Below are 15,103 nucleotides of genomic sequence, written 5' to 3'. Positions count from 1 at the left end.
TGCTGGAAGAACACGAGCTGGTTATGGTCTGGGGAATTTTTTCCTGGCATTCTCTGGGCCACTCATCCATGTGGAAGGCTCTGAACCGATCTGGTCATGAATCCATCGTTGCAGACCACCTCCACCCATACATGATGTTTGTCTTCCCTGGGGCAGATGGAATCTTCCAGCAAGACAAGGCGACATGTCACACGGCTAGAAATGTCCGACAGTGGTTGGAAGAGCACGACCAAGACTTCCAAGTACTTCCCTGGCCCCCTAATTTGCCAGACTTGAACCTAATTGAGCATCTGTGGGACCTCAATCGTATTGTTCGCTCTATGGATCCTCCCCCCACGCTCCCTCCACCAAATGTGGGATGCTCTGCAGTCAGCACGGCGCCAGATACCGGAGACAACCGACCAGCGCCTTATTGAGTCACTCCCAGCCCGTCTACTGCTGTCCATGCTGCACACGGCGGTTACTCTGGATATGATCTGGTGGTAATAATAATGGGACTCCACTGTGTAGATAACGATTAAAGATATCCAGCCATTGCCCCATATGACTCTTTCCCAGAGCCATTCATAGGAAGAAGAATGGACTCCCCCGTTCTGTCTATCAGTGGGGGTCCCAGCAGTTGGACTTCCACCAATCTAATATTTATAACCAATACACAGTATAAGTAATACATTTCAATAGTATGATTTACGTAAAACCAGAAAACCCCCTTAAAATATTTGTGGTCTGTAGTTGTTGAGACTTTGTGGTGCTTTGTCCAGCAGTCATTGTAAGGTGCCATTTGTAAAAGGGTTTGTATGAGATTAGAAAAAGTGTGTGTTTTTTTTAGGAACAGCGCCACTCTTGACTATGGGCTGTAATTGGTATTGCAACAAACTTGAATTGGGCTGAGCTGCAATACCAAGCACAGCCCATGAACAAAAGTGGCGCTATTTATTTAAAAAAAAGGAGACTTTTTTTTTCTAATCTGAAAACATCTTCACCAGGGTTTTCCCAGCAGACAGGGAATTAATTGTTTATTATTTGCAAAAGATTGTGACCTTACGCTCCTTAAATTTAGGGAACGCTTCTCATTCCCTATCATGCTAACACATACAATGCTTTACTATAAGCTTGATAAGGAATGAGAATAGGGACAGAAGTAATTAAATCCGTCCCAGAAAAACTCGAATTAAATGTAATGATCCGATAAGAATTGCGCTGCGTCATTTTATAGATTCTCTAACTCCACAGAACGCAGCAGAGGGGAATATGTAACTATTTCTGTGGCAGTGCCCTGCAAGACAAAGGAACACGTGGAACGTTCTGCCAGCAAAGACAGAATAAAACCTCTAAAAAATATATATATATTTGATTATGGGAATTGATTATGCATAATTTTAGATGAAGGCGCGTATTAAAATAGGTGTAATATAATATGAGTGCCCGGCGCAGGGTATCGGGGCATGCATGTGGTGCTACAGATGATGTACAGTGCCGGCTGCAGAGCTATTAGCAGGGTTCCCTCCTCACCGTTCCGCTTGCCAGCCTCATCCTTTGTCACTCTGTGCTGAGCCATTACTTTCTGCGGAGTGCTCCCGTCTGAGCTGGCCTCCTCTGATTCGTTGCTGATGACGGAACCATTTTCACAAGGCGACCGGCTACAGGTTACCATAGCAACAGAGACAAGTGTTAGGCATCATTTCTGGAACTCACATAATGAAAATATCAAGAGCTTTTGGGAGAAGTGGCGGGGGCTTCAGTGACTGTAATGTCTGCTTTCTATTGTAGAGTTTTCCCTTTCACGGATGCAGCAGAGCTGAGTTAGTCAACGTTACAGAACTGCGCTTATCATTCGGAAGAACTCATTACAAAATCACAACGTTTTCAATTTGTGTAGTAAACCTACTCTAATACACCTAATCCATTATCTTCACTTAGATATATTTTACAGTAAAATGACTAATTCAACTCTGCTACATCTGTATATTTGATATAAGTTTACCTGTGGACAATTAAGGCAGACAATGAGACAATAAAAAGTCTAGCCATACTTAAAACCTTAAAACGCATAGACTTTTTGACGCGTTTTGGTTTTTTTTTGCAAAAAAAATAAAGTGCATCTAAGCAAGCGCCAGCTTTTTTTTTTACACATGCATATTTTTTAATTTGGTAAAAAAAAATATATAGTGTACTATGGGAGAAAAACACCAAACCAACCCCTTGCTGTAATTTAAAAAAAAAGCGGCAAAAAATGTCCATAAAAATGTCCATAAGATTAGGCTTTCTAAAGGGGCACCCTGGAAATGGTATACAGACTTATGTCTTTGCTGGCCATGCAGATATGGCAGAGCTGAGTTTGTCATTTGGCACCATTGATTGGGATATTGCAATGTGCAATCCGTGCTGTCCTAGAGCGAGAAGCTAATATAGAGAAATGTATTTATTTTAATTAAAAAAATGCTACACACTGGTGGCGGAGGGAGGAAAAACTGAAAAATAAATTGGTAACGTTGTTGCTAAATAACATTCCTAAATTTAAAAAAAATTTGAAAATCGGAAATTGTCCTCTTTAATTAAATTGTGAAATATTCTATTCAGCTATTCTAAATTACAGTATATCTGTTCCTTGGGAAAGTTGAGCGACAATAAATATGGCCACAATTATTCCATTAATGGAAGTGATGCGGGAGAAAGGGAGGGATGACGGCACAACTAGATAGATTTGCCATTCAGTACTCCGGGAAAGCTGGTTGAAAACTCCTGTGGGACTTGATGCATTTTGGTCTATCACCCAGCTTTCCCAGGAACAGATATAACTAAAAAAACAGATGACTCAGGGGGAAACGCTCCCTACCATGGGGAGGGTGGGGAAGGCACATACATGGTTAAATTCTATAGAATGATTTTTGGAGTCACACCTCTTTCTATGATCTGAAGACTTGAGCATCTTCTCGGTGCTGCCGTCCTTTGTGCTGTCCCTTTCCTGGGACAGGTTGAGTGATGGCACCACAGTCTCTTGGGTGACAGGCAGCATGTCCTCGTCCCCTCCTTGCTGTCCAAGATGCTGCTTTGCGTAATCGAAACCTTGAACCGGCTGTAAAAAGAAATGTGACATTCCTGAACTATATATATATATAAAAATCTTGATGACATCATTGTGATTTCCCATCGGATACATAGGTTAATGAGTGGAACGCCAATAGGGCAAAGGGTGAGCACTATGTGAATGTCAACCATAAGTGGGCAGCTGCGCCATCCCAAGATTTATAGCGATAGCCTCAGCTCGTGACTGGAGGGGGGGGGGGGAGCCTACCAGAAATGTCACTGGCCCCTAGTAAACCGCGCTCGATCGTCTGCTAATATAACTAGACATATAATCATACAAAGATTTTCCTATCTGACAGCCTGAACAAGTGAATGCACTTTTTGCTGTCGTTAGATAGTACAGCTTTCCAAATTCTCTATCGGGAGCTTCAGTCGCAGATTCCGCCATATTTTATGTAAAAAATAGTTTTACATGCGCAGCGGTTGCGTTGGAGCCCAACTACCCCCATTGTGAATCAACAGGGTCTGTCCGGTGGCGTTGGTATCAGTCGGATGACGGATCCGACACTGAGTCATGGTTATAATCGGAAACCCTGATGCCAATGCGAATAGAGTCTTAATTAAGAACATGGAAGAGTTTTAGGTGAGGTATAAGAATAATATCTCATAAGAGAAGGAAGTGGTAAAATTCAAGGGGCGTATATACCATAGAGGAAGCCAAGATGGCAGCTATGTGGCCCATGCAGGAAGGGGGCCCAGATCAGGTTGCCACATCCTTCTTCTCCATAGGTAGCGTTAATCTGCACAAGGCTCCATCTCTATAGGGACCTTTATATTAGCAAATAAGGGACTAGGTAAGTAGCCTGGGGGCAAAAGTCCCTTTTGTTGTGCAAGAGATGGGTAAGAAGATCAAAAAGCCCCATATTGTCCTGTCACGAGGATGGAATGGGGACATGAACCACCATCAGGAGGGATCCTCATTATGTTGATGCAATGGGGCCCATTCAACTCTATGTCCGCCGCTGTTGAGGTTGGATATATATTGGCCGACTTAAAGAGGCTCTGTCACCAGATTTTGCAACCCCTATCTGCTATTGCAGCAGATCGGCGCTGCAATGTAGATTACAGTAACGTTTTTATTTTAAAAAAACGAGCATTTTTGGCCAAGTTATGACCATTTTTGTATTTATGCAAATGAGGCTTGCAAAAGTCCAAGTGGGTGTGTTTAAAGTAAAAGTCCAAGTGGGCGTGTATTATGTGCGTACATCGGGGCGTTTTTACTACTTTTACTAGCTGGGCGTTCTGACGAGAAGTATCAGCCACTTCTCTTCGTTACCACCCAGCTTCTGGCAGTTCAGACACAGCCGTGTTCTCGAGAGATCACGCTGTGACGTCACTCACTTCCTGCCCCAAGTCCTGCATCGTGTCGGCCACATCGGCACCAGAGGCTACAGTTGATTCTGCAGCAGCATCAGCGTTTGCAGGTAAGTCGATGTAGCTACTTACCTGCAAACGCTGATGCTGCTGCAGAATCATCTGTAGCCTCTGGTGCCGATGTGTCCTCGCTCGTCCGACACGATGCAGGACCTGGGGAAGTGACGTCACAGCGTGATCTCTCGAGAACACGCTGTGTCTGCACTGCCAGAAGCTGGGCGTTCTGAAGAGAAGTGGATGATACTTCTCGTCAGAACGCCCAGCTAGTAAAAACGCCCCGATGTACGCACATAATACACGCCCACTTGGACTTTTACTTTAAACACGCCCAGTTGTACTTTTGCAAGCCTCATTAGCATAAATACGAAAATGGTCATAACTTGGCCAAAAATGCTCGTTTTTTAAAAATAAAAACGTTACTGTAATCTACATTGCAGCGCCGATCTGCTGCAATAGCAGATAGGGGTTGCAAAATCTGGTGACAGAGCCTCTTTAAACCAGAGGTTTTTTCTATCAACCACAAAAAGTAACAATAGACATTAGTATTAGGGACTATAGGTCTACCAGAAAAAACACCTGTGAACACATATGAAGTGGATTTGAAAAAAAAGGGCCTATATTTTCTATTTACAGAAACAGCACCTCCCTTGTCCATGGGCTGTGTCTGGTATTGCAGCTCAGGCCCATTCAAGTGAATAGGTATAAAGGCCTTATAAATAATGAATGTTTCAGAAACAATGTGCATGGGAATCCTTCCCATCCCCAAATATGATTATTTGGTTATGACCAATAATTCAGTCTATCTTAAAAATCTTACCTCCCACATGATACAAGATTTTTAGAGGGGCTGTTTGCTTTAGACAATGTTTTCTTTGTTTTGTTTTTTGTTATAAGGGTTCCCTAATGATAAGTTGATCACAGGTTTTCCTACTGCTGGGAACTCCAGTGATCAGCTGTGATCTGAGGTGGTACCTGACAGCAAGTGTTCAATTTCCCTGCAGCACCACCAGAGGGTAAATGAGGTATTACACAATTTACATTGAAATCAATAGGTTGTCTGTGTAATACATGGATGTGCTGGGTGATCCAGAGCAAGAGTTGTTCTTTGCTCTGGCTAATAAAGAAGAACCCTAAATGGTGGACCCCAACTATTAACCCAGTGTTCCATAAAGGGATATATGAAAATAGACAATCCCTTTAACCTCTTCCCGCCGCAGCTATTTTTCAGTTTTTCAATTTCTTTTTTTCCCTCCCCACCTTCCAAAAACCTTTACTTTTTTATTTTTACGTCAATCTAGTCCTATGAGGGCTTGATTTTTGAGGGACGAGTTGTAGTTTTTCGTAGCGTCTTTTATTGTGCCATATAATGTACTAGGAAACGGGGAAAAAAATATTTGTGGGGTAGAAAATGAAAAAAACAGAAAATCCTCCAATGTTTTTTGCGGTTCGTTTTTATGGATTTCACTGTGAAATTAAAACAACAGGTTAACTTTATTCTGCGGGTCAATAAGTTTACGGCGATACCAAATATATATCGTTTTTTCTATATTTTACTTCTTTTACAAGTAAAAAACTAAGTGTAAAAAAATTAATTTATTTTGTGTCGCCAAATTCTGAGGGCCATAACTTTTTTATTTTTCCGTCGATTAAGTTTTATGAGGGCTTACTTTTTGCGGGATAAGCTGTAGTTTTTAATAATACCATTTTGGGGGTACATACAACAATTTGATCACTTTTTATTAAATTTTTTGTGGGAGATGAGATGACCAAAAAATAGTGATACTTGAATTTACTTCTTTTTTTTTTTACGTCGTACTCAATAATAAGTAAATAATGATATATTGTAGTAGTTCAGACTTTTACGGATCCGGCGATATAAATTATGTTTACTTTTTTTTTTTTACTATGTTCTAGGGGGAAATGGGAAAAGGGAGGTTTTTTTGAACTTTTAATATTTAATTATTTTATTACATAAAAAAAAACCTTTATTTTACAAATTTTTACTTTTTTTATTAGTCCGCCATGGGGACTTCAACCAGCGATCGTTGGATCGTTTGCACTATATACTGAAATACTAATGTATTGCAGTATATCGTATTTATGACAGGCATCTATTAAGCCCTGCCGGAGGCAAGGCTTAGTAGGAGCACAAAGATGGTGGACCTGGGGGCCTTCATTAGGCCCCCAGGCAGCCATAGAAACTATCGCCACCCCGCTATTGCATTGCGGGGGGCGCGATCAGCTGCTAGAGCGGTTCGCCCCCCTCTTTCTAACGATTTAAATGCCGCGGTCAATACGGGTTAAACGAGCGGGATCTGTGCGGGATCTGTGAAATGTCGGCTGTAACATACAGCTGACAACCGTATCGTATGGAGTGGGTTCAATCAGTGAGCCCGTTCCATACTTCCCCTACCCGGCTATGACGTATGGATACGTCAAATGTCGGCAAGAGGTTAAGGAAAGGCTTCAAAAATTTACGTTTATTATCAAAATAAATCAAATCAGATTCTACATCCCTCGGTCACTGCGCCTTCAGAAGACTACACAGAAATAAATGAAGCTATTTTGGCAATAATACTCAATAAATCAACAATAACATTCAGTCCGTCAATTTACATTCCATTAATAACCTCGGCAGATCTGTAAACAAGAGACGGTAAAAAATGAACTTCAGGAGAAGGAAGCATTGTGCTCTGCCAAACCTAAGATGCCTGAACGCGTTATGAAAATGAATTGCTGGATGTTGTAATATAATCTTGAAATCAATATCACAGACACAATGTTAAAACCCAGAACACTCACAGCACCAAATGAAATAACCGTAACATTATTACACCACAGATGGCCACCCCCTGGAGTTTATCATCTCATCTTCAACATGCACTTTGTTTCAATTATATTTGTACAGAATTGACCAATATTTTATATAAATAATCGAGTAATAAATGAGCATTTAATCTTCAAGGAGCTGTATGTAATATTTTCACCCAACGGTTCTAGATTAGGGTTCCTTTGGCCACCAGTGGAGATGATTTTCAGCGCCCACCCTCCATCTATATAGAACGTCTACTGTTAATGGCATCATAATCATTGTACACCGGTCATATCATTAATAAGATCTAATAGGTTCATTGTGAATCGTCCCATAAGCAATAGACCCTAGTGGCAAGTGATTGGCACCAAAGTCACCTCCAAATGTGGTGTCTTCTGCTGGACCTTTGAGGGCCATTACTATGTCACAGTCTGGGCCTACCGGATGACCCTGCACTCAAACCTTCCTCAACTAAATTCTACAACAGTCTTATAACCGGGACTCGTGGACTAGGGGGGTCAACCAATTTCTATTATATTCTTAGAATTTCTGGTGGTCTGACTATATTACCCACGATATAATTCTGGAACATGTTTTCTTAGAACTTTATGTTGTACCTCTGTTATTCCTACTAGAAATTTATGAATTAATTGACCACTGGGCGGTACCAGTTGGGGGTGTGTCCCTACACAGATTGAAAATGTCCAATCAGTGCTGATAGAGTGAGACTGTGTAGAGACACGCCCCTTTGATAAGGGAAATAGTTACACCCAGTTGTCACTTTTTTCATACATTTCTAATAGGATTGTCAGAGGAAAGGCACAATGCAGAATTCTAAAAAGAGAGGTTTTTAGATGTCAGTATTGTTTGTTTCATTGAAGTATTTACTAAAATAGACAGATCAGGAGAGGGACATGTCCTCTTTAATGGAAAACAACAAAAACATTCAGTACCTGCACAATTCAAAAAATTATAATAAAGAGGATCTCCATCCAAAACTTTAAAATAGCCATATAATAGTAAATCAGTAGTTAGAGGAGTAGCCAAGATTTTGTAATTATGATTGTAGCACCTAATGGTGGCAAAATAATAGTTGATCTTTGGTTTTTAAGAAGCTCATTCAGCGGTGACATTCAATATGGCTGCACTTTCTGTTGTCGCTTTTGTAAAAATGTCCAACAAAACAAAACAGAAAAATCACAATATTTTTGTAAGTAGAAGAAATATAAGGCTATGTTCACACGGGGTCTTTTGCCGAGTTTTTTGACGCGGAAACCGCGTCGCAAAACTCGGCAGAAACGGCCCGAGAACGCCTCCCATTGATTTCAATGGGAGGCGTCGGCGTCTTTTTCCCGCGAGCAGTAAAACTGCCTCGCGGGAAAAAGAAGCGACATGCCCTATCTTCGGGCGCTTCCGCCTCCGACCTCCCATTGACTTCAATGGGAGGCAGGAGAAAGCGTGTTTTATGCCTGCGGCGCTCAATGGCCGCGGGCGAAAAACGGCGCGATAATTGCTGTTCACACGGAGTATTTTGGGGGAGGAATATCTGCCTCAAAATTCCGTTTGGAACTTTGAGGCAGATATTCCTCCCCCAAAATACTCCGTGTGAATATAGCCTTACAGTCAAATTGTGGCTCCTGCTCTGACGTCTGAGTTACTAATATATGGTCAATTTTAAATCTTTCGGTGTTCATGTACAAAAATAGGCAACAAAGCAAATAGTTTTATAGAAAGTAGTAAAATTATTTAAAAATATATGAACCCTTTAGGCCGGGTTCACACGTAGCGTAAATACTGAAGATATTCCATACCGGAGTTAGGTGCGGAAAATCTGCAGCATGATACAGTAACAGCAGAGTGGATGGGATTTCAACAAATCTCATCCACACGCTGCGTAAATGCTGAGCGGAAAAAACGCTCAGAAATACACCTGCGGTGCGTTTTTTTAATCCGCAGCATGCCAATTGTATTTGCGTAATTGCTGCTTTTTTGTTGCGGGTTTTCCCCTTTGAATTTAATGGGGAGGTAAAACCCGCAATAAATAGCAGATGTTGCGATTTTTGCCGAGGAAAAGCTGCGATTGCGCCACAAAAATCGCAACTCAGGAAAAAAATAAAAATCATATACTTACCCAGAATTCTGTCCAGGCCGGCCTCCTGCAATGATGTTTCATCCCATGTGACCACTGCAGCCAATCACAGGCTACAGCGATTACATGAGATAAAACGTCATCCCAAGGCTTCAGAACGTCAGGACTTCGGAGGGATGCGTCGCCATGGTAAGTATATCCAGATTTTTTTTTTAGTGCAGGATTTCCGCAGCGGACATTCCGGGGCAAAAAATTGCACCACCATTTGGTGTGGTTTTTCGGACAGAATTCCCTGCAGGCAACAGGGCGGATACGCTGTGTACCTTTATGCAGCATATTCGACCTGTAAGAACTTATCTTTAAAGTGTTTTTACAGATTGGGACAATTCCTTTTCTAATAAAGGATCCACCATATATTAGTAAAGGGTTTTCCACTAATATACATTGATGGCCTCTTGTTTGGTAGAGGTCTGATCCCTGTGATCCCCATTGATCGGCAGAACGTCTGTACATACATTTGTGCCTTTGTTCTGATGATCGTGGGGGTCCCTAGAGTTGAGGCCACAAATGTATATTAATGAAGAAGTTCTTTATTGCAGAATCTAATTTAATAATCATGTCCAGAAAGTTCCTTATTTTTTCTTTTCTATTTTTTTTTTGCAAAATAGAAATAAGTTTTGAAAAAAAAAAAAAATTCTCGAAGAAGGGAACAATTTACCTTGGTCCTGGGAGGGATGTTGCTGATGTTGTCTGCCTTGAAGTCACTTTTGTTCTTTCGGCAGAGGACAGCGGTGATGATGATAATAATGACCGTGACAACCGCTATAGGAGCCAAAACTGCCGCAATTATCCAGAGATTGTTTGGTGGCTTTTGCACAACAGCTAAGGGAGGGAAGAGAATAATTCATTCATAATTAGAAGTCTGGGTTCAAGGAAGGAGTCTTCAAGGTAACCTCACCCAAACTACATATATAGGGGAGATATTAGAGCCTTTTGGGAAATAAAAGCAGCAACCTGATTGGTTGCCCTGGGCCACTGCTCCACTAGATTTAATACATTTCCCCAATAATTCCTCCAGTCATTTCCCCTTTAAGAGGTTGTCTGCTTTGATCAATTTTTTATTAAAATGTTCCCCAAATAAGTTGACTGCAGGATATCCCACTGCAAGGGCCTGCAGTGATCAGCTGTAAACTGTGTAGGAATTCGTTAGTAAGTGTTCAATCCCCCAGCAGTGTCCCCGCAGGAGAAACAAAGCATTACACAGTTCCCATTTAAATCAATGGGCTGTCCTGGTGATGCATGGGCGTACTTAAAGGGGTTTTCCACCTTCTGAAAACTGATGACCTATCCACCAGATAGGTCATCAGTACATGATCTGTGGGGCTCCGACATGATCTGTGGGGGGTCTCAAGTGTGAGATGATCTTAGTAACCACTCTCCTCTCTGACTGATAGATAAGGGTCCTGAACGGGGGAGCCCCCTCTTCAGAATTTCCTATTAGGGTGTATGAAAATGTTTTTTCTAAAACACACAGCCCTTTACTAAACATTTTCGGATTGTAATATAATCTTGTCACAGTATGGAGCTTTGTTTTCCAAGATCCTGGAAGAGCAGATGGAGAAGTGTGAGCAGAGTGGAGATAATGAGATTATTCTGAGCACAACGCAACAGATATTCACATATATTTGTTTTATATTAAATTCCTTTAATTTAGGCAAATACACATTTTTGTTGGTTTCCATGTTTTTTTGAGACTCTTTAGGTATTAAAATAAATTTAAAGTGCAACTAAACTTTTTAAAGACTTTTGACATGTCATAGTGACAGGTGACAAGTTTTGATCGGTGGGGGTCCAAGTTTCTGATCGGCTTTCCTCGGAGTGGTGCATGGGCTCAATAGAAAGTCTATGAGTCCATAAGCCACTCCGAGGAAAGCCGATCAGAAATGAACCGGCACAGCGCTCATCCGAGTGCTTCTGCAGCTTCGTTTTAGCGATCGGTGGGGGTCTCAGTGCTCGGACCCCCACCGATCAAAACTTCTGACATATCACTATGGCATGTCAAAAGTTTTTAAAAATGTTAGTTTAAACATAATTCTTTGTCTTGATTTTCAGACACTTTTCCGTTCCCATTGATTCCAGATGAAAGGAATTTTACTGAATCAATAGAGACCAATATATCTAAAGGAATATTTATTGTAAACTCTTATGTTGATATCTCAAGTTCGACCGGCAAACCATTGTTTAAAATAAAGTGTGCTTACAATTTGCTTGTACTCTAACAATATATCCAAGTGTCAGGGCCATGGTCTGAGGGTCGATGGTACTCAATTGTTTAGCAGCAACCGTGCCCAGTATTGGCTGCCCGTCTTTTAAAGCATAGTAGGTTAGTTCAGCCAGATTATTAGGACCGTCCAAACGCTGCATTTTCACCATCTGTAAAACAAGACAAAGTCATGTAAACAGTGACACGAGGTGTGAAACCAAATTTACTGTAGATGTTCTGAATTAATAACGGTGCAGTCAGAATCATGATATTTAGAGTTGTATGGGATTGGAAAAAACATATCCTTTTTTTTTTTTCCAGAAACAGCACCACTCTTGTCAATAGGCTGTGTCTGATATTGCAGCTAAGTACCATTCATTTGAAAGTGGCTAAGGTGCAATACCAGATACAGCCTATGGACAAGAGAGGCGCTGTTTCTGTTACTGAATTTGCTTTAGGGAGCAGGAGCTTCAAGTTACACCTCTGGTTTTACGCACCTGAACTGTATAGCTTCCTACCGCGGTTGCTCTTTTAAATCTTCTTGATTGTTGACCCGAGATCTGAAACAGTTTCGCCAATCTTTCTTCCATCTGCCGCGCAAAACTTTGGTTGTTTGATCCCAATAGCTGACTATCAACTCCTTGTATCACTGGAGAAGAGATAAGCGGTTTTGACTCATACAAGAGTTTTGTCAGCATTCAATAACTTTGACCTTTATATTATAATTATCTGATAGATTTGGAATATTTTGGCTTCATTTCGAATAAAAGTCATCTTCAATTACTCATCATCTGGTTTCCACGACAACAGAACGTAATCGGAGTGTTGACAAGGATTCAGGTGGTTTTGAAATACGTTTCCTCGTGTGGAGAAATTCTTGAGTACAGTGAAGAATGTTTTTCGGAATGTGCCGGTGTTTTTTATGTGATTGGTATTTGTTTACTTGAAGGTGAAAGTACTTCCCTATTGCGACTTATTTATCACCGCCGTGATCGGGGAGGCTCAGAAGACAAACACACTGATTGTTCTTTGACAGTTTGGTTTCACGTGAAGCGAGCAGGTAATCTATCCTTCCACTCGGGTTTAACAGTATTACAAAAGTGTTTGTATGTCATTTCACAATGCGGAAAAAGCGTGACATTAGTCATATTGAAGCTTGTTAGCGTCTGTATAATGGGTGACGTTCTGTTTACCTGATACAAAGCCCTAAAATCCATATCCAAAAACGCATTAAAAAAACACGCAATATTAAGTGCAGATTTTACCAGCAGAATTATCTGCATTTATCTGCGGTTTTTATGTGAATTTTACGCATCAAATTTCGCAACATGTGCATGTAGCCTTAATATAAAGTGTGCCAGAAAGGGAAATGTAGGCCAGCTAAGAGCTGGCTAGATATACGCTATCGTTTACGGCAGTTTCTGGCGTAAATTATAGTAACTTTTTTTTGGGTTAGCCCCTCCTGCTAAGCCCAACCCATTTTTTTTAATTTTTTTTTAAGTGGCAGAGGTGGCGTAAAAATGCAAAAGTCGGAAAGTTGATGCACAAATTGCACATTTTCTACGCCAGAAAGCTGGCGTAGAGTGCTTAATATATTTCCTCAATATCTATACAGGGAATTTGGAGCTTTGTATGGGGAAAACAAAGCTCAAACGATATAAAGATAATAATCAGCACCAAATGCTGGAGAGAAAACAATATGGTAGTAAAAGATTGACATGGGCCACTTTTAGGAAAATGGATCGACAATGGAACGACCCCAGGGCTTGCTTAGTACGACCTGCACGATTGCACAGGACACATCTGTGGAGGGGGCACTATTATTTAGAAATTATATAGCACTTCTATTAGATTATTTTATGTATATAGCTGTTATTTGAGCACTGTAGGGTGGTATTATTTGAGCACTGTATGGTGGTATTATTTGAACACTGTATGGTGGTATTATTTGAGCACTGTATGGTGGTATTATTTAAGCACTGTAGGGTGGTATTATTTGATCATTGAATGGTGGTATTACTTGAGCACTGCAGGGTGGTATTTGAGCACTGTATGTTGGTATTATTTGAGCACTGTATGGCGGTATTATTTGAGCACTGTATGGCAGTATTATTTGAGCACTGTATGGTGGTATTATTTGAGTGCTGTATGTATGTACTATTTGGTCACTGTATGGTGGTATTATTTGAGCACTGTATTGTGGTATTATTTGCGCACTGTATGGCGATATTATTTGAGCACTGTATGGTGGTATTATTTGAGCACTGTATGGTGGTATTATTTGAGCACTGTAGGGTGGTATTACTTGAGCACTGTATGTATGTACTATTTGGTCACTGTATGGTGGTATTATTTGAGCACTGTATGATGGTGTTATTTGAGCACTGTATTGTGATATTATTTGAGCACTGTATGGTGGTATTTTTTGGTCACTGTATGTTGGTATTATTTAAGCACTGTAGGGTGGTATTATTTGAGCATTGAATGGTGGTAATACTTGAGCACTGCAGGGTGGTATTATTTGAGCACTGTATGTTGGTATTATTTGAGCACTGTATGGCGGTATTATTTGAGCACTGTATGGCAGTATTATTTGAGCACTGTATGGCGGTATTATTTGAGCACTGTATGGTGGTATTATTTGAGTGCTGTATGTGTGTACTATTTGGTAACTGTATGGTGGTATTATTTGAGCACTGTATTGTGGTATTATTTGAGCACTATATGGTGGTATTATTTGAGCACTGTAGGGTGGTATTATTTGAGCACTGTAGGGTGGTATTATTTGAGCACTGTATGTATGTACTATTTGGTCACTGTATGGTGGTATTACTTGAGCACTGTATTGTGGTATTATTTGCGCACTATATGGTGATATTATTTGAGCACTGTATGGTGGTATTATTTGAGCACTGTATGGTGGTATTATTTGAGCACTGTATGGTGGTATTATTTGAGCACTGTAGGGTGGTATTATTTGAGCACTGTATGTATGTACTATTTGGTCACTGTATGGTGGTATTATTTGAGCACTGTATGATGGTGTTATTTGAGCACCGTATTGTGATATTATTTGAGCACTGTATCGTGGTATTTTTTGGTCACTGTATGTTGGTATTATTTAAGCACTGTAGGGTGGTATTATTTGAGCATTGAATGGTGGTAATACTTGAGCACTGCAGGGTGGTATTATTTGAGCACTGTATGTTGGTATTATTTGAGCACTGTATGGCGGTATTATTTGAGCACTGTATGGCAGTATTATTTGAGCACTGTATGGCGGTATTATTTGAGCACTGTATGGTGGTATTATTTGAGTGCTGTATGTGTGTACTATTTGGTAACTGTATGGTGGTATTATTTGAGCACTGTATTGTGGTATTATTTGAGCACTATATGGTGGTATTATTTGAGCACTGTAGGGTGGTATTATTTGAGCACTGTAGGGTGGTATTATTTGAGCACTGTATGTATGTAC

The 15,103-nt window shown here is 40.6% G+C and overlaps 1 protein-coding gene across 5 annotated transcripts in view; it reads right to left on the bottom strand.

Moving 5' to 3' along the window:
- The window catches only part of KIAA1549L (KIAA1549 like), a 125,879-nt gene that overhangs the window by 40,941 nt on the left and 69,835 nt on the right, over positions 1-15,103 (bottom strand). For all 5 annotated transcript variants that reach the window (XM_075837777.1, XM_075837779.1, XM_075837780.1 and 2 more), the window contains exons 9-13: positions 12,123-12,274; positions 11,624-11,795; positions 10,081-10,244; positions 2,901-3,076; positions 1,513-1,640 (exon numbers count right to left, since the gene is read on the bottom strand). In XM_075837777.1, coding sequence (XP_075693892.1) covers positions 1,513-1,640; positions 2,901-3,076; positions 10,081-10,244; positions 11,624-11,795; positions 12,123-12,274 — 792 coding nt within the window. The remainder of the gene's footprint in view (positions 1-1,512; positions 1,641-2,900; positions 3,077-10,080; positions 10,245-11,623; positions 11,796-12,122; positions 12,275-15,103) is intronic.

This window comes from Rhinoderma darwinii, chromosome 9 (genome assembly GCF_050947455.1).
Source record: "Rhinoderma darwinii isolate aRhiDar2 chromosome 9, aRhiDar2.hap1, whole genome shotgun sequence".
In the NCBI taxonomy this organism is placed as follows: Eukaryota; Metazoa; Chordata; class Amphibia; order Anura; family Rhinodermatidae; genus Rhinoderma; species Rhinoderma darwinii.
This window is presented reverse-complemented; position numbering and strand designations above follow the sequence as displayed.